Source organism: Homalodisca vitripennis, chromosome 2 (assembly GCF_021130785.1).
Source record: "Homalodisca vitripennis isolate AUS2020 chromosome 2, UT_GWSS_2.1, whole genome shotgun sequence".
In the NCBI taxonomy this organism is placed as follows: domain Eukaryota; kingdom Metazoa; phylum Arthropoda; class Insecta; order Hemiptera; family Cicadellidae; genus Homalodisca; species Homalodisca vitripennis.
The window spans coordinates 60,749,222-60,768,147 of NC_060208.1; the positions used below are offsets into that span (position 1 = coordinate 60,749,222).

Here is an 18,926-nt window from a genome sequence, read left to right on the forward strand (position 1 = left end):
AACTCTGTTGCAATAATATGCTTTTTTTAGCCGATGAAATTTCATGTCTGTAAATTATTCTTAGTTGTCTATACGATTCTCTATAGCGAGCTTGACCAGTGTCTTTAAAAAGGTTGTAGATAGTAAGGCATTGTTCTTTGAGATCAGAAAGATTCTGGGTATACCACCTAGGCCTCAGAGGCTTATTCCTTTTATTACTCACAAACTTAGTTGGAAAAACCGTGTCTACAATGTTCAAGAATACACTAAAAAAATATTCAAACTTGTCATTTACTGTACCCAGAGTATACAGAGCAAACCAGTTTTATTTTTCTAAGTAAGGTTATAAAATATAAAACATTAATTTCGTCAATAGTATTTGTCAAGTGAGAGCGCTTACAAGTATTTAACTGTATATTATCTTTGGTGTTTTAGTTGCATTTGTAAAATAACCGAATAATGATCTGATACAACCGTTGGCTCAACACATGCAGACACTATCCTGTCTTGGTGAATTGTGGTGGCAATATTATCAATGCAGGTACCCATATTACCAAATAGACTAGGTCTGGTAACATCCGCCACAGTATAAACTAAGTTAAAACTCATTAACAGGTTAACAAATATAGATCTATTAACACTATCAACCAACAAATCAACATTGAAGTCACCACATAGCATAACAGACGCATTAGACTTATTTCTAAGACATACAACATTCAATACATTAAACAAACATTCAATAAACATATCAAAATTATTACTATCAGGTACACGGTAAATCTCCAAACAAATAACATTGACTTCATGAATGAGGACTGCAGCAACCTCACAAACATGGGAAATCGAAAGTTCAACAAGATACACGAGTTCATCAAATTTTCAACTCCTCCGCAATATAAATAGCAGTACCACCTCTAGGCCTACCTGAAGACGGTCTACTGTAGACACTTGCCAGTTTAAAACCAGACAACACCACATTATGTAAGTCGTCTCGAGTAAGCCAGTGTTCACAGATACCAACAACAGCAATATTGAACTTTCTCAGTATTAAACTAATTTCATCGGTCTTGTCCACGATCCCTTGTACGTTCCAGTGCATAATTGAAAAATGGGATATGCCTGATATTAAATCTAAGTCTGAATTCCCGATGATTTGGACTGGATTAAAAAAATGTTCCCTCGCATCACTAATAGTCTCAGTAGGCATGTTCACAAAAGACTTTTGATATTTGAACCGGTTCACATAGATCCCCATAGGCCAAAAATCTGCATCAAACACTGTTTTCCAAAGAGACAGAGAACTCCTACTTTAAAAAGAACTATATCCTGGCAACCTGTTCTTCAGTTTTGTTACCTCACACTTTCCCTTTCGCACTGTCACTGACATATTGTCTTATGTCTTCACTTTCCGCATTTTTTCTGGAAAACGTGAAACAAAAATATGTCTAAGTTTTTTTCAACCACCTTAAGTTTTTGATTATTAACTACCGCACGGCCCGTCAGAAATTTGTTGTTCCTGTTCATAACATTTCGCTGAGGTTGTGTGGGATTGCGTTTTCTGTGTTGTACCTCAACAAACCCACTATTGACAGCCTCATTTTCAAATTCAACTCTTTCCCGATCCGAGTATGTGAGAGCAGAAGTATCGTCTGCTTCAAATGCAAGACGGACGGCGATTGGAGTTTTTACATGCAGCCTTGCTTTCCTTTCCTTACTCCTGAGACTTGTAGGCACAACTGCCTTCTCGATTCCGTCAATCCCAGCCAATTCACTGCCTTCATCAGAGGTATTGGGCGGCAGCACTGAAATTATTTTCGGTCTTGAGAACGACAATCAAAGTCGACTGATGGAGTCAAATTATGCCTGTCATTTCCTAACCTCACTTGTATTAACCGTTACTATAATCTCGATTAGCACTTTTCGTCAGTAACGATGAGTCAATATTTTGTCCGGGTAGATTTTTAACGACACTCGCATAAGAAACACTATTTTGTTTACTCGTAAAAAAAAAAAAGGTAATACTTGGTCAAGTATTAATAAAAAAACAATCTTCATAGTACTGTAGCATTATTATATTTGCATAATAGCATTTTAACATTTAAATTGTACCTTATTATAAGTATTAGTATAATATACTGTCTATTATTTCAGACAAATCAAAAAAGTTACATTGGTACAGGGTCTACAAAAAATGACTGAGTTGTTTTATAACCTGAAAAATAAAATCCCAATATTCTCACTGTGTACCCTATTTTAAGTTCCTAGTTCTACGAAATGCCTGTTGAACATTAAAAACTGTATACAAAATTTGACATACCTTGCATTGCTAGATATCGCATTAGTCTGTCTGGCTTGTGTTGAGCGTAAAGGGTCAGTAGATAGTTATGTATAGCCTGTTCCTGGACGTTAATAGAGGCCACACAGAACTCTAGATAGCGTATTATCTCATTGGCCTACAAAAGAATAAAAATATAAAATAAAGACATTGACATACACTTTCTATACTATCAACAAACTTGACATGTAAATAACAGAGTGGCATAATATTACTATATGAATCGGTATCAATTTAACAAAAAAATTTTAAACCTTATCATAAAATAAATATTTTACAAAAAGTTTTAGACATAGCATTCTTATATTATACAAACACAAAATTAAATTTAAAAATTGTAAAAGTCTTACATTCTTAAATTTAACACGACTAATGTAATGAACAAATTTGAAGTAGTATAATATTAATCTTAGTCTAATTTAAATAGAAATTGATAATTCTCAATCCATCATCTCTTTTTACTCCTTTTTTCTCACTACGATATTTTGTATATATATATATATATATATATATAAAGACGGATGAGCTTTCCAAGCTTGAATTAGTAATAAAAACCACATCTCCACATCATTTAATTAAAACCTTGTGAATTATTATGATTTACTCTCTAAGTTTGAGTTGTAAGGTATGTTAGCACAGTGAAAACAGACCTGAATGGAAACATGATATGTACCTGAGCATCGTCGCTATGGCAAGAGACCAGGGCAGGCAGCAGTTTTGTCGGGTCCAATGCTTTACCCTGCTCTATCAGTACTTGCACCATGGCTTTTGGTACCGCCTGGATCAGAGGTGGTGCAAACTGATAGAACAGTGATTTCTCCTTTTGCTTCCGTAACACATCAAGTGCTATAACACAATATAGCAAATAAATGAACTATAGTTTTTGTTAATTATAGTTCAACTTTTTCACTTGTGTTGTTTATTTTGTTTTTCATATTTCTTTTGTGTTTATTCCCTAGGGTCATTTAAAAAAATGTGATGGAATGTAAAAAATTTAAGTTTTAAAAGATATTTCATACTTAACCCACCGTTGGTCGCGGGGTGAGCGCGGCGCTCACTTTATATTTCTTCTGAGAAAATCATAATGATAACCTCAAACAGTAATTCCAGTTTGCAGTCTAGCTGACTATTGGAATGTCAGGAGTGGGGGAAGTTGTGAGTGGAAGGGCGTGGTGACCTTCAGTCGCGTCCAGACCCTCGTTGTGTGAAGTAGTACAGGCCGATGAGCGCTCACCCCCGCGACCAAGTGTGTGACTAGTTTTGAGAGGAAGTTGCTTACCCGCGATCGAGTGTATGTGTGTGTGTTTTTGAGTGTGAGTTTCTTACCCGTGAAGAATTTCTCATATTTTGAATATTAACACTATTTCAGTTTATTTACCCTAAATATGACAAATAATGATGATCATATTGTTCAATGGTTATTGGATTCTTCTGATGACGACCAAGAAGAGTATATTGTGGACAGTCATAGTGAAAATGGATCTGAGGATTCTGATGTTGAGAACCTACAGGCAAGTGAACATGACAGTGAATCTGAAGTGTCAGCTGATGAAAACGAACTTATTCAACATCCGGCTCAACCTGAAAATGAAGCTTTGCCTATATCAGAACCACAACCTCACCTTCTCCGTGGACAGGGTAGACAACGTATTCATCCAGTTGTACCACAAGCTGAACATCCATTTCCCAGAGATTATTATGTAGGAAAGGATAATATTACTAAATGGAAAATGTTTCAGTCAGATCAAAATGTTCGTCGACGGCGACAAAATATTGTTTTACATCTTCCTGGTGTAAAAGGAAACGCTAGAAATGCTAAAACTGCAACTGACACGTAGGGTATATTCTTTCCTGGTGATTCATTAGAAGAGATTGTGGAACATACAAATCATCGTATCAGAATCATGAGGAGAGGGTATACAAGAGAGAGAGATGCAAGAGAAACTAATATTCTTTAACTAAAGGCTTTGATTGGAATTCTATGTATGGCTGGAGTAATGAAATCATCCCATCGTGTTCTTGAAGAGCTTTGGGCAACAGACATTACAGCTCCAGAATTCTTTCGTCTTATTATGCCCTATAAAAGATTATATTTCCTCCTAAGAGCCCTAAGATTTGACAATGCTCAGACTCGGCAGGCACGAAAAGCAATGGATAAATTTGCTCTGATCAGAGATTTGTTCCATATGTTTGTACAGAAATGTAAGGATAGTTACTCAGTGGGAGAGTACATAACTCTTGATGAGATGTTGGAAAGTTTTCGTGGGAAATGCAAATTTAGGCAATACATGCCAAAGAAACCTGCCAAATATGGCCTTAAGATATTTGCAGTCACAGATGCGCATATGTTCTATGTCTCAAATATGGAGCCGTATGTGGGTAAACAGCCCCAAGGGCCATTTCAAGTCCCTAACACACCAAGTGCAGTTGTTCATAGATTAGTATCACCCATAAAAAACAGTGGTCGAAATATAACAATGGACAATTACTTCGTTTCTATTCCTTTGGTAAATGAACTAGTAACACAACACCGTCTTACAGTAGTAGGTACTGTAAGAAAGAATAAACGGGAACTCCCACCAGAAGTTGTTGAGACACGTGCAAGACCTCCATGTTCAAGTTTGTTTGCCTTTGGAGAGAACGCTACCCTTGTGCCGTACGTCCCAAAGAAGTACAGAAACGTTATTTTAATTTCAAGTATGCATGATTCATCTGGAATTGATGATTTGACAGGTGATAAGTACAAGCCAGATATTTTGACTTTTTGTAACATGTCGAAAGGTGGAGTTGATACCGTTGACAAAATGAAAGGTCAGTACTCAGTGTCTAGGATCAGCTACAGATGCCAGCCACTGAGAATATTTTTTACATTACTAGATATTGCTGGAATCAACTCTCAGATTATTTTCAGTAGCAATAATAACAGCAAACTTTTACGCAGAAAATACTTAAAAGATCTGGGCGTTTGATCTCTCTAAGGGCTACATGGCTTCTAGAGTTCAAAAGGATGGAATTCACACAGATCTCCGTATGAGGATTCAGCAGCATGGCACCCCAGAAGACCAAATACGTCCTGCCCCTCAAGCACAACCTACAGGACGAGTCAAGTGTGCATATTGCCCAAAAAAGAAAAACCGGAAGACTTCATTGAGGTGTGTGACATGCCATAACGCTATATGTGGGGAACACACGGTTTCAGTGTGTCGCTCCTGCCACACAAATGAGCAAGATGCAGATGATAAGGAGGATATGGAGTAGGATAATTTTAAATTTTGATTTAAATCTAGTAAATTAAGTGTTTTTTAAACTCAACTTTAAATTACGATATACATTTGTTGTAGACTCTAAGATAGTTATGTATTTTAGTAAAGTTGCGAAACCACCTTATATTTAGTTTTTTTTACCCTTACGCTTGATACTAATTAAAACGTAAGTAAACAAGTTCTTGTTTTTATGGAAACAAGAATACACAAAAGGGTAATTAATATTGGTGTTACCACTAGGCTTTACTGTAACCAAAGATTGTAGTTTAGATGCAATAAATTGTATCATCATAGTATTAAAATACATGTACCTGTTATACGAAATAAAGTACAAAAGAAAATAAAAAACAAACAAAAAAAACAACAAAAATAATTAAAACGAAATATTACCAAATTTAAACTAAAAATACAGCTGGTGAGCGCAGCGCTCACCCCCGACCAACCGCGTTACGGAGTAGTGCGCGACCAACGGAGGGTTAATTAATAATTTTTTTATCAAAACAAATTTGATTGGCTTAGTAAAGAAGTTCAAGGTGAATACCTAATGTTAATATTTCAAAACCAACCATCATTATGCTCTAAAGAGGACATTGGGACAAAACCAACCTTTAAAAAAGTCCCCCTTGTGGATATGCTGTTGTATGACTCTCTCGAAATCTTTATTGGCAATTGTCAGCCTTATCATGCTCTGCTTGTCCCCGTGGCTCGCCATCAGGTCATATACTGTGCCCTTGTTCCGCTTTACACACTCCTAGAAATAACATTCATTACAATAGTATAGTGTTTAATAACAATTTAAATACAGAGTGTAAAGATGAATATTGCTTTCAATTGAAAAGCAATAAAAACAAACTAAGTGATGTCTGTCTGTCTAGGGAGTAGAAAGGTATGACTACAAAATTATCTCTTGGCCACTTATGACTAAAATTTGTATAATATGTTTAAGACATAAAAAATAGTATTATTCATAAAGTGTTCTGATTTACTTACAATACAATTAATTAAAAACACTTCTCTAAAGCTTAAATTTGTACTTTTTTATGTCAAATTTGAATCCAAAATAAAGCTTTGCTTTTCTTGAGAGCATGATTACAAAAATGTTAGAATAAAAGCTTTTGTTAGCCATAAAATTAGCCCTAAACATCAGTGTCCTAACAAAGACCAAATAAAACTTAAAAAATGAAGCTAAGTAGTTGTATTGTAAGTGGAATGTATAGAAACAAATGTTTCTTATAAAAACAAATCTAAACAAAGAAAAGTTATGTCACATGTTTAAAAATAAAGCAACAAATATTGAGTTTTATAATATATTTATATATATATATATATATATATATATATAAAATATATAAAAACATCTTTTGTTTCACGAGAAACAATAATGTTCTTACATGTACTTACAAAAAAATATAATTCTTTAAACAAATCCAATTTTTGATAAACAGTACTCTATACCAATTAATGTTAGTGTATGTGTATGTATATATGTTAGTTTGCTTATTTAAACAAATATGTGACAGATACGGCCAAATACAAAATAATTGAATCGGAAAAAGTAAGTGCTCTGTGGTGTAATGGTAGCACATTCACCCAGCAAGTAAGAGATCCGGGTTTGACTCCCGGCGGAGCAAGTACTTTTTGTGATTCAATGTTTATTGAAATTATATATATATATGTATGTATGTGTATGTATGTATGTATATAATCATAGTGATAGGTTGAGATTTTTAACACTTAAAATCGGATTCGAAAATTCTGGTTACGTCCATCACTATGAATATCATATCATACACATTACATGAATATAAAACATTACTAACATGTTCTTAATTTAACTTAACACATTCACGACGTCAGCGTTTCTCCTGACTTTTTTATTTGCCATTGAATTTTTCTATAATAATGGTAAAAAACCGTAAGCTTTTTTTTTGTCAAATATCTAAGTATAACGAGAAAGCTATGTAGGCTTCACAATTTTACACAACAACAATTTATTATGTTTTTCCATTTTTCACATGTACCTCAAGGATACCTAAAAAAACTTAAGTTAGCTTCAAAATTAAGCAATAGTGCACCCGACAGGGTACACAATAGTCTGAGGTATTTATTTGATCAAATTTAACCCAGCAACTGTTGACAATCGCTGCAGCGCCGCGAAAAAGCCACTTCATAAAGTTACTATAATGCTTTTCGACAAAAGTAATGGTAGCATTTGATAGCAGATAAATAAATATAACAATTGGTATGAATTATGGTACTTTTTGGTCTTTGATGCAAGTCAGAGAAATAGAATATCGTATTTAATGTTAATTCTTGTCATTTCTTTGTTGTTGTTTACATATTGGTTAGTTTGTATGTTTATGTTTCTTGTTGAAAGTATGTAATATTATTTGAAGTTATTATTTAATCAAGTGGTATTAACATGTTTAAAAAGTATTTGTCTCTCACAGGAGTGATGTAGTGAAACAAATAATTAGTGTTTTGTTTTAAAATAACCCAAGTGTCGTAATCTATGTAGACCCTAGCTTAGGAGTGTCAATTGTTTGTTTGGAGTTTGTTTTTGACGATGGAAGGATTGTGAAGGAAACAGGATATTTCCAGTCATTTGCCATTGTTGTGATACAAAAAAAATCAGTAACACTAACGTAACTGATTTACATTACATATACAATATAATATACATTCATTACAGTAACAACTAACACTAACTATGTTACTGATATTGTTGTATCGCTGAACAATGGCGAATGTCCGGAAAAAAATTTTGTTTCCTCAAGGAGAGTCAATTTTGTATTTTAGCAAGTTTTATTAATTTTGTATTTTGAATTTTACCAACATTATATGCATTTGAAATGGATAGGAACTATTTATATCAATCTAGTTATATAAGAGACTTGTTAGAAAGTAAACCAGTAGACCATGACAGTGGTCGTGAATATGATTAGGCCTAGTGTAAGATCTCAGTGCCCCAACCGAAACTAGGTTTAAAATTGTACATTTTTGTGAATACATTTTTATAACAATTAGGGATATGTGTTCACAATACAGAATGTGTTTAATAGATAAATAAAATTGTATTTGTTCAAATGAGAAGAAAGTTTTAACATTGCTTCTAACTTTGAATATATAAAGTTTGAAATGTAAAACATTTATGCTTTCCGGATTCATAAATATGATGAGTTATGCTATATCATTTTGTATTTGTACTTGTTATTGATAAATTATAAGTTATTGCAAACTCTTGATGTAATATAATACTGTTTTATGTAAGGAATAAATATTATTGTTGTAATATATATTGTTACCAGGGTAATGTCAATTTTCATTAAAAAAAAACTCTCTGTTGCAAGTTTTATCAATATAAATATAAAAATGTACTAAACAAGTTCATCAAATTATATATTTACTGAAACTAGAGAAATGTATAAATAATTTTTATATTTTGGAATTTTGATTTAGTACAATACACCACTTCTGTAGGTATGGTCCCAACCCCCTAAAACAAAACATATATATATATATATATATATATATATATATATATATATATATATATATATATATATAAAAAGGTTTCAAAATTTTTTTTTAAAGAAAGAATTTTGATAGTAAAGTATGCATAAAAAATACAGATTTTAAAGAAAAAATCATAAAAAATGTATAATGAAATAACTTTTAGTATCTCTTATAATTTTTTATAAAATACCCTTGCAAAACCTGGAAAAGTGGCCTGCCAATAGAGGTAATTTATTTCCCAGTTCTTGGGTTAACAAACCACCAAGATAGGTAAACAATATAAACACACTAATGAAATGCATAGCAACGTGTACCCCATCGGACACAATGCACTTTACAAAAGCCCGGTGTGTACCCAATCAGGCTTTTAATAATTTAAAACTGTGATGTGGATTCCATGGTTGGTGATTATGTTATGTATAAAAACAATACTGTCTTCCTATTTTGTTATTCTGTACTACCCGCAAGTTACACTGCATAAGTATAAATGTGCTTTTACATTTTGTTTAAATTGTAGTTATAGTCTCCTAAAAGAAAAATATTCCACAAGCTATTTAACCCTTTTAGTGCCAAAGTCCGAATTTTCGGACGTTGGATTATTGTCCGTAGTTTGCCAGCGTCCGTATTTTCGGACGCTGGCAGTTTAGGCGAAGATTGCCAGCGTCCGTATTTTTGGACGTTTTCTAAAAAAAAAAATAAAAATTACTTTAACCCTTTGAGTGCCACAGCGTCGCTAATTTTGACGGTACAAAAAGTGCATAAAGTGCCAGCGTCGCCAATTTTTGACGTTTCGTATTTCGATAATATTTTATATAGTACAAGATTATTTTAGCCAAATAATCAGACGGCTGTATTCAATAGGTTCCAAACTATCAATAAATACGAGTTTTATGTTGTTTCTCTACTATTTTATCTGTGAAACTTATGTTGTTTGGGTACTTATCAAGAAGCCACTATTTTTGGACGAGTTTTCCTTATCGGGGACAAAATAAATTACAGTATTAAAATCAACTGACTTTATTTAAACTATTTTGGAATTTACAAGTTATTACGACAATCAATCAAATAAAAAACTATAAGAACAAAGTTTCATTATTCGAAAATGTCAGGTCATTTGTGTGTCTATTTGGAGACGATTTGGAGATAGGAAGTATGACTCATCGAGTATTTTTCGATTCATTATGGAAGAAGGAACGTATAATGAAGTTTACTTTGATCTCTGATAAGGAAAACTCGTCCAAAAATAGTGGGCTTTGATAAGTACCTGTACGATGATTCTGTCTTCCAGTCACGCGACGTAGCGGACGAGTACCGTGTTGCGTAACGGCCTCTCTTGTTGTTTATGTGCCGATAACCAAGCATTTGAGTAAATACAAAATAAAATAGTAACTTATACAGTATTTTAATGTATTTCTTTACAAAATTAATGTATGATTTGAGTTGTGTTCAAGCGAAAAACTTGAATTTTCAGTGTAAATATTATTAGGGTTATTATTTACTAAATGTAAACTTTTATGTAAATATGTTAGCAAGTATTTGTTTCTAAATTTACTAATCATATTTATTTGTGTTGTATTAATGTTTTGTTAGATTTATTGGGAAAACTACATCATTACTAAGTAATTTCTAAACTCTGACAAATGAAGTACAGTTTATAAAAATGTCGGTACCGGGCAGCATTTTGTTAATACATATAATGCCATGTTTTTAATATTCTAGAATACAATATTACACATGAGTTTTATTTAGAATCATATGGCCTTTATCATGGTATAAAGAAAAAAAAATCTTAACAATACCGTATACATACAAATTAGGTCGAAACTTAACTTTTTATACAAAAGTAAAATTTTTTTTATAAATACTGAAATGTTTATATTTTTATAAATAAAATTTTATTTGTAACGATATGTATCATATTCTGCATTTAATAAGAAAAAAAACAACAACAAAATGATGGAAATCTGTTTGGTAGTTATTTTACAACAGCTTTTTTTCCCAAAAGCTTACAAATATGCGAAAAACAGCGTGGCACTTTATGCATATGCCTTCGGAAAATACCCGTGGCACTCAAAGGGTTAATTAGTCAAAATAAATATACTTGTAATGTTTTAGAATCGCAATACAACGATCTTTCCGATAATTATATTACCCAGTTTATAAGTCATACTAGGTAGCCATATTTTGATTTTAAAGTTGGCTATTCTGTGCATTTCGTTTCTCAGCTGTCAACAATTTTTTGAAACAATTGGAGAAAAAAGGAAAAAAAACTGTTGTGTATGTAATGTAGCAAGCACTAAATCAGGAGGAAAACTAAAAAAAATCATCCTATATGTGTATTAAATGTAAGAGAGGAGTGCACACCAAGTGTTACCCTCTACACTTCTGCTGAACGTTCTCTAAAAATTTTCTATTTTGTACATTTTTATGTAATTTTTGTGTACATTTTACTTGTTATTTTAAGTGATCCCTAGAGAACAATTTTTATTTATTTCAAGAGAGTTACTAGCTTATTGATCTGTGAAATAATATTTCTGTGCATTTCGTTTCTCAGCTGTCAACAATTTTTTGAAACAATTGGAGAAAAAAGGAAAAAAACTGTTGTGTATGTAATGTAGCAAGCACTAAATCAGGAGGAAAACTAAAAAAATCATCCTATATGTGTATTAAATGTAAGAGAGGAGTGCACACCAAGTGTTACCCTCTACACTTCTGCTGAACGTTCTCTAAAAATTTTCTATTTTGTACATTTTTATGTAATTTTTTTGTACATTTTACTTGTTATTTTAAGTGATCTCTAGAGAACAATTTTTATTTATTTCAAGAGAGTTACTAGCTTATTGATCTGTGAAATATTTTGACTCTTGTGTTAAGACCTTCAAGAAAACAAGAAGACATTTAACAGATTAGGCAAAACGGAGTGTTTTTCCAGGTTAGCACACTTTTGGATATTCTTTTTGTACTTTCACAATTTTTAATTTATCAGTTTGAAAGTTTGTAAATTTCAATAGAATAAAAATAGGAATTCAGTGATGTAATCAATGTTTTTCCAATGTTCTTTTTATTGTTGTGTATCACAAGTTAAACTCAAAAAAGTAAAAAATAAAAAATTTTAAATACTAATAATTTAATTTTGTTAAAGTAATAAACACAATTTTTTGTTAAATAATGTGCAGGATACAAAATACAACTATTTAAGTTTAAAACAAAAAAAAACCCATGAATTTATTTTAAAAAATAGTGTATTTACAATTGTTTAAAGAATTATGGTACATTTTTGCTAAACGTGGCTGGCAATCTTGGTACAAACATGCATGTGTATGCCTGGCATTCCTGGTACAAATTTTGAAAATTTTGTTTGGCACTAAAAGGGTTAACAAAAGGTTTAATTTATAGTGTACCAATCTTAAATAGAAGTACAGTTTTTTTTTTTTTTCCAAAAAAATAAGACTATATCAATGCTACTGTGACTGTATTTCTGCACTTAGAGTGGCCAGGTCAGTTCACAGTTGCACCTCACTTCCATGTACATTAAAAAATAAAACTCGGACATTTGGCACTCGGAGCAATGAAACAGTTTCTCTCATTCTACTTGCATATTTGGCACTTGGACAAACGAAACTATAACTTACTCGGACATTTTTTACTTAGATGACTGTAACTATTGAAGTTTTGTAGTATTTGTTACTGACTTAAACATTTGAAACTCGAACCAGTGAGGTGCGTTCGATACAACCACCCATTTAATACTCCACTTTAATAGTATTTAAACATAAATTTGGGAAATCTCCTTATAAATTTCCTGTATGACCCACCTCGACTTGTCTGATAGACAGGAACTCGTCTAGCTGTTGCTGTAACTGCAGGTACTCTGTTGTCATCTCTTTGCCCTGATTCCTCAGTGTGCCCATCTGGTTCATGAACAGCTCTATCACCCACATCACTATCATTGTTGTCTGTGTCTGATCAGTCGGCCGAAGTTTGTCTAATTTCTGCCCAAACACACAGACCATATTGTTTAACTCTATTAACACTACTATTTGAGTATGCAATAGTATATGTAGTAGTATAGTTGAGACTTTGGAAACACAAAAGTCTTAGTGAAATTTGAGATAATTTCATATAATTGCACTATTATAATTTTTTGCTACATTACTCCATGTTATGTGTAACTTTAAGAAAATGTAATATTTATAATTGATGAACACCACCACTTCAACAGCTTGAGAGTATTGATAAGGATTTTAATAATAACTATTACCCGAATACAGACCCTGTGAGTATTTCTACACAGGGTTTATTAGTCTCACCTATTAACTGAAGACAAAAAAATTACAAACAATTGCATAGTGCAGTTTGAACATTTGTAGAATGACTCATTAGATTACAATATTTACATTAGCTGTACAGGGTGTCAAAAAATTACTACATCAAACTTCACCATTTGATTTGTCAGATATGATAAGATAAGTAAGAAGTATGGTGAATTAAAGTGTAGTCCTATATTGTTTAGTTTACCGTATATCTGTCTGTTTGAGTCTTTAGAAAAAAATTATATTTTTAATCTAAATACAAGTATAAAGTTCAAACTTTGCAAAATACTTAGTATAATTACAACAAAATAAATTTGATATGAAGATGTTCATCTAAAAGTAACTTAAATCTTACTATTCTCATAAATTTTTCTTATAAAAACATCTCCTGTATATGTATTAATACTGTTTCAGAATTTGTATGGCTGTCATTTTGAAACATAGTAAGATATTTTTCTGAAACATTTTTTTAACAGGTTTTAATTTAGCTACATATTTTGCACAGTTTGAACTTTATACCTTTACTCAGTATAAAGATACTTTTTTCCTTTATAGTACACATACAGACACATTGAACTTTATTCATGAACTTTAAGTATAGAATATGTGTCAAAATAAGCTTCAAAACTAGTATATATAATTGTAATAGTTTTAAACATATAACTTTATGTTACGTCAAGGCTTCTTGGTGGTAATTGTTGCTTCTGGTTGCAAATTCTTCTATAGTGTAAAGGGTCGCCTCCATCATCCAGTCTTGAAGTGATCCAATACTGATTACGTAAAATGGCGCGAGAAAGACTTACAGACGAATTTTTTTATAAGATGCTCCCCTGAGACTTACTGCTCAGTATTTTCCCGCCACCATCCCTGTTACAGATAAGAAGGACAAGCCGAGGAGAGCATGCCACATGTGCAGATAGACCAGAGACGGTGAGCAGTGGAACCGGGATACGATGTGCGTGATTGCGATGTTCCACTTTGTGTGTCCGACTGTTTTAGCACCTTTTATACCATCAAAGATTTCTTAGGAGACTTATATGTACTGTTACTAACTTGTACCTAACCTGTACTTTAGTATGTTTAAGTAAATGCTGGATATTTTATTTTAATCTCATATTTTGTAAATATAATACCTTTTGTGCATAATTACATTAATTTCAGTATAAATACCAAAAAAGCTTCAAAAACGTTTAATTGAGTGTTTTTCACAACACATCTACTGCAATAAGCCCAAATCCCCTAAAAAACAAAATCGAAAATTTAAAAATAACTCACTTTTTATCGCACTCTTACTGATAAAAAACCCACCAGTCAAAAGGATTAAAAGCTTGTCTGCAACTATCATGTGGAAGAAGATTATTCATGATTCTTAGGGCTTTTTTCTGAGTCACCAATACTCGTTGAAGATTTTTGGCTGGACAGCTACTTCATAAAACAAAACCATATCTTTACATGCGACTCAAAGAGTGCATGATAAGCTATTTGTGTTCCAGAGAATGTGAATACTGCCTTCATTCTTCTCAGAACAAAAAGAGTGGAATTCAGCTTCATACATAGACTCAATGTGATGGTCCCACAAAAGGCAGCTGTCAAGGATGACTCCAACATGTTTTTTACATTGCACAGTTTCAATGTTTAGAAGTACAGTAGTAGAATTTTTGTGTTTTCCTATAATTACATGGTTTGTTTTCCCTTCATTAAAGACAAGGTCACTTTGCAAGCAATAATCATGGGCCATATTTACAGATATATAGATACATGTTTCTAAGACCTCGATTGACTTACTGTTGGTGAGGAGGACAGTACATCAGCAAACATGATTGCTTGACCATAGGGTTCCATGTATGTTGTGAAGTTACTTGTAAACAGCACAAACAATACCATATCTAGAACAGAGCCTTTGGGAACACCTCTTTTTACATACTGTGGTCTATATGTCGCACTACTAGTCATTCCATTTATTGTCTGACTTATTTCCACAATTTGTGTTCATCTGGTAAAGTAGTTTTCGAACCAATTTAGTGCAGCATCTTTAATCCCCAAGTTTTCTAGTTTAGCTAATATTAGTTTGTGATCAAGACAGTGAAAGGCTTTGCTTGTGTCCAAAAACATAATACTAACTGTACTTCCTGATTCCAGGTAGTTAATAATGTATTCAACATGTTCTACAAGTGCTGTTGTAGTTGATTTCCCTCGAAAACATAAAATACAAAGAGACAGATGGTAAACCAAGCAATATAGGATAATACTTATATGAATTTTTTTACTTATTTTGACATGACAAATCAATGGTGAGGTTTGATGGAGTAATTTATGGTCATCCTTCATAAGCAATAGGAGATTCACGAAGCTGCAGTCTGCTTTGTACTGGCATAAAAATACAAAAAAGAGTGCCACCTGAACCCAAAGCTGTTTCTTATCTACTGTTTAAAATTATGCCTTTTCATTAAAACCATAAAAATAAACTTACCTTTCTCAAAAAAGTCTTCAGAGCCTGAATCTGCCACACTTGTAGGAACTTGAGGGCAATTTCCTCAAATGAGGAATGGGTTTCTGCATAGTGAATAGCACTCAATTCATATCTGCAACACGAGTGTAATATAGCCCACTGACAATCTACAATTTCTAATGACATAACATTAAATATATTTAATACAGCAAGCACTACTTTTGCTGGTCAGCCATTCTGGTACTCACAGTTGGTGTCAGCAACTGGTAAAATATTTCCTGTAATCAGTCCTTTGGTAGTAAATTCTGCCACTTAAGATCAGATGGATGTCAACTTTTTAAAATGTTTTAAATCAGCATGAGCCTAAATCATTGACTGTTTCTATGACTCAGGATTAATGTGGGGAAACCCTAGTAAAATCACCAGTCACAATTCTGTTCTGTTCTTCCACATTATAATGGAAAAGAAAACCAACATTCATTTCTTAATTTTGTCTTCTTTTTTCAGCAGAAACTTTTTACACACTGTGAGCACAAAGCTTAGGGTAGATTTAGGGTCTGTCATCGTTTCATGAAAAACAGTTCTAAAAGTCTTAAATCTAGAAGATTTTCTGAAAGAATTTAAATTTTGCTAAAACAAATTATTCCATTGTTTTATGAACCAGTTCATTGTTCAACACAAAGAATTACCTCTTGTCTCGTAATCATCATGCATATTATTAAACCCACTTTTAAAATAGGACACCAATAACCCAAAACACTCCCACATATCACTTTTGTCTATATAACAAAACTTTTCCAACATACATCAGCAGTTTTGAGGATTTTTTACCGGTAAAAATCTCTTAATACCACAGAACTCCACATTTGGTTGAATTTTCAGTCAAATTGTTCACTCGGATTTGAAATTGTAAACAAACAAGAAGTGTGATCCCTCACCATTACAATTCCAAATATGTCAACCACCATTTGGCTCTTCAAATGATATACCAAATTTATTAATTTTCCAGTAATCAAGTCAGTACATCTAGCTTTGACAATATCCAATATATTCACTTACTCTTGGTTGTTGAAGTACGTGTCAGCTTGCCTACACAGAACTTGATCCAAGTGTGCTTCGTTATTGGCACAGTAATCTTTTGCCAACTCAAACTGACCTTTTTCCATATAAATCTGGAAAAACATTGTGATGAAAACTAAACAAAACAATATGTACTTCCCAGTTTTAACATCTTTAACATTTACTGTAAATGCAAGGTGGAAAAATAATCAAATAATTTTATACGTGTTGCACACACATAAATGGTTTTACAAATTCAAATTATGACAACAATGAAAATTGTAATACAAAAGTAAAGTTCTTTGAGAGAGATTGGTCACTAAAGAATTTTTTTTAATTCAGAACTCTTTTACAGTGACCTTCCGACATTCAAAGTTACAAATAAAGAAGATAGAAAGAATTGGAATTGGATTTTTACAAACAGATCCTGGAAAATGCTCAGGTGATGATAATGACCTATCATCATAAACCAACTAGAGTGTCCAAGTAAGAATAGAATCTTGTGACTATATAATACTACTAGTGTTTAACATATCATGAACTTTTCATTCAAATTAAAATATGTTTTGAAGTTTGATACGCTTTTCAAAATCTCTCATATAAAGGTTATTCAGAAAACCTTCAATGACCATGGTTAAAAAACTGTTACTCAATCAATTAATTATCATGTCAACAATTTTACTGAAAATACCATTTAATGCTGATAAAAACATTAATGGAACTCATTGTTGAATCACTTTTGACAGAATGAGTAATATACAAATAGTGAGATTTGATTTTCAAGTAACTATAATAAATTCAATACCTTATGTTATGAATGACAAGTTGTATAACATGTGTTTATTTATACAGGGTGCGGCAGTCAATCCCGCATTTATAAATAGCGCGCAGGAGCGTAGGAGTGGTGGGGGCCGAGCAGCCAAGGTCACCATTGTGTTCTCCTATTCATAGCATTTCAGTAGACATGGAGCCGTGGACTAAGCAACAACGTTCGTTTGCCGTGAAAGCTTTTTATCAAAGTGGTAGCTATGTAGCCGCTATGCGTCGTTTCCGAGCGCATTTTCAAATTAATCGCAATAGACCAGTGCCTTCGGTAAACGCAATTAAGTTGTGGGTCGAAAACTTTGAAAATATTGGTGAAACGACAAGGAAAAGAGGTGGCAGTGCGAGATCAGTGCGAACTCCAGAGAATATTGAACGCGTTCGAATTGCTGTGGGAAGAAGCCCTCAGAGATCAGCGCGTCGACAGAGTACGGCACTTGGAATTTCTGACAGAACCGTCAGAAGAATTTTTAGGTTAGATTTACATCACCATCCTTACAAAATTCAAGTGGTTAACGCTTTGAATGAGAATGACTTTGATGCTCGACTGCGTTTCTGTAACCATTTTTTGGAAATGATTGAAGAAAATGGTGAGCTTGTTCACAACCTCTGGATGAGTGACGAGGCGCATTTTCATTTATCGGGATATGTGAACAAACAGAACTTTAGGTATTGGAGTGACCAGAACCCGCAACAATTACATCAAAAACCTCTCCATTCATCTAAGGTAACAGTTTGGTGCGCAATGTCCTCGTCGGGTATCATAGACCTTATTTTTTTGAAAACGAAAGAGAGCAATCTGTTACCGTGAATGCTGAGCGCTATTCGACAATGTTAAGGACATTCTTCATTCCTCAGCTTCGGCAACATGAAGTGAATGAAGAAACATTGTTTCAACAAGATGGAGCAACAAGTCACACAGCCCGCGTGAGCATGAATGTTCTTATCGGAGTTTTCCCAAACCGAGTGATTTCCCGCAATGGCCCGATTCCGTGGCCGCCCCGTTCACCAGACCTCACTGCGTGTGATTTTTTCTTATGGGGTTACCTAAAAAGTAAAGTATACGAAGAAAGACCTCATACTGTTGGTGAACTGAAGGCAAGAATCCGGCTAGAAATTGAGAGAATTCCTCAGCCTATGCTTCGTGATGTTATGAACAGCTTCGCAAATCGCCTGCGCGAATGCCG

At 33.2% G+C, this 18,926-nt stretch overlaps 1 protein-coding gene across 2 annotated transcripts in view; it reads right to left on the reverse strand.

Annotated features, from left to right (window-relative positions):
- LOC124354027 (vacuolar protein sorting-associated protein 18 homolog) overlaps positions 1 to 18,926 on the reverse strand; it is a 58,571-nt gene that overhangs the window by 10,555 nt on the left and 29,090 nt on the right. For both annotated transcript variants that reach the window (XM_046804177.1, XM_046804176.1), the window contains 6 exons: positions 16,918 to 17,030; positions 15,880 to 15,991; positions 12,912 to 13,088; positions 6,187 to 6,331; positions 2,991 to 3,163; positions 2,300 to 2,435 (listed from right to left, as the gene is read on the reverse strand). In XM_046804177.1, coding sequence (XP_046660133.1) covers positions 2,300 to 2,435; positions 2,991 to 3,163; positions 6,187 to 6,331; positions 12,912 to 13,088; positions 15,880 to 15,991; positions 16,918 to 17,030 — 856 coding nt within the window. The remainder of the gene's footprint in view (positions 1 to 2,299; positions 2,436 to 2,990; positions 3,164 to 6,186; positions 6,332 to 12,911; positions 13,089 to 15,879; positions 15,992 to 16,917; positions 17,031 to 18,926) is intronic.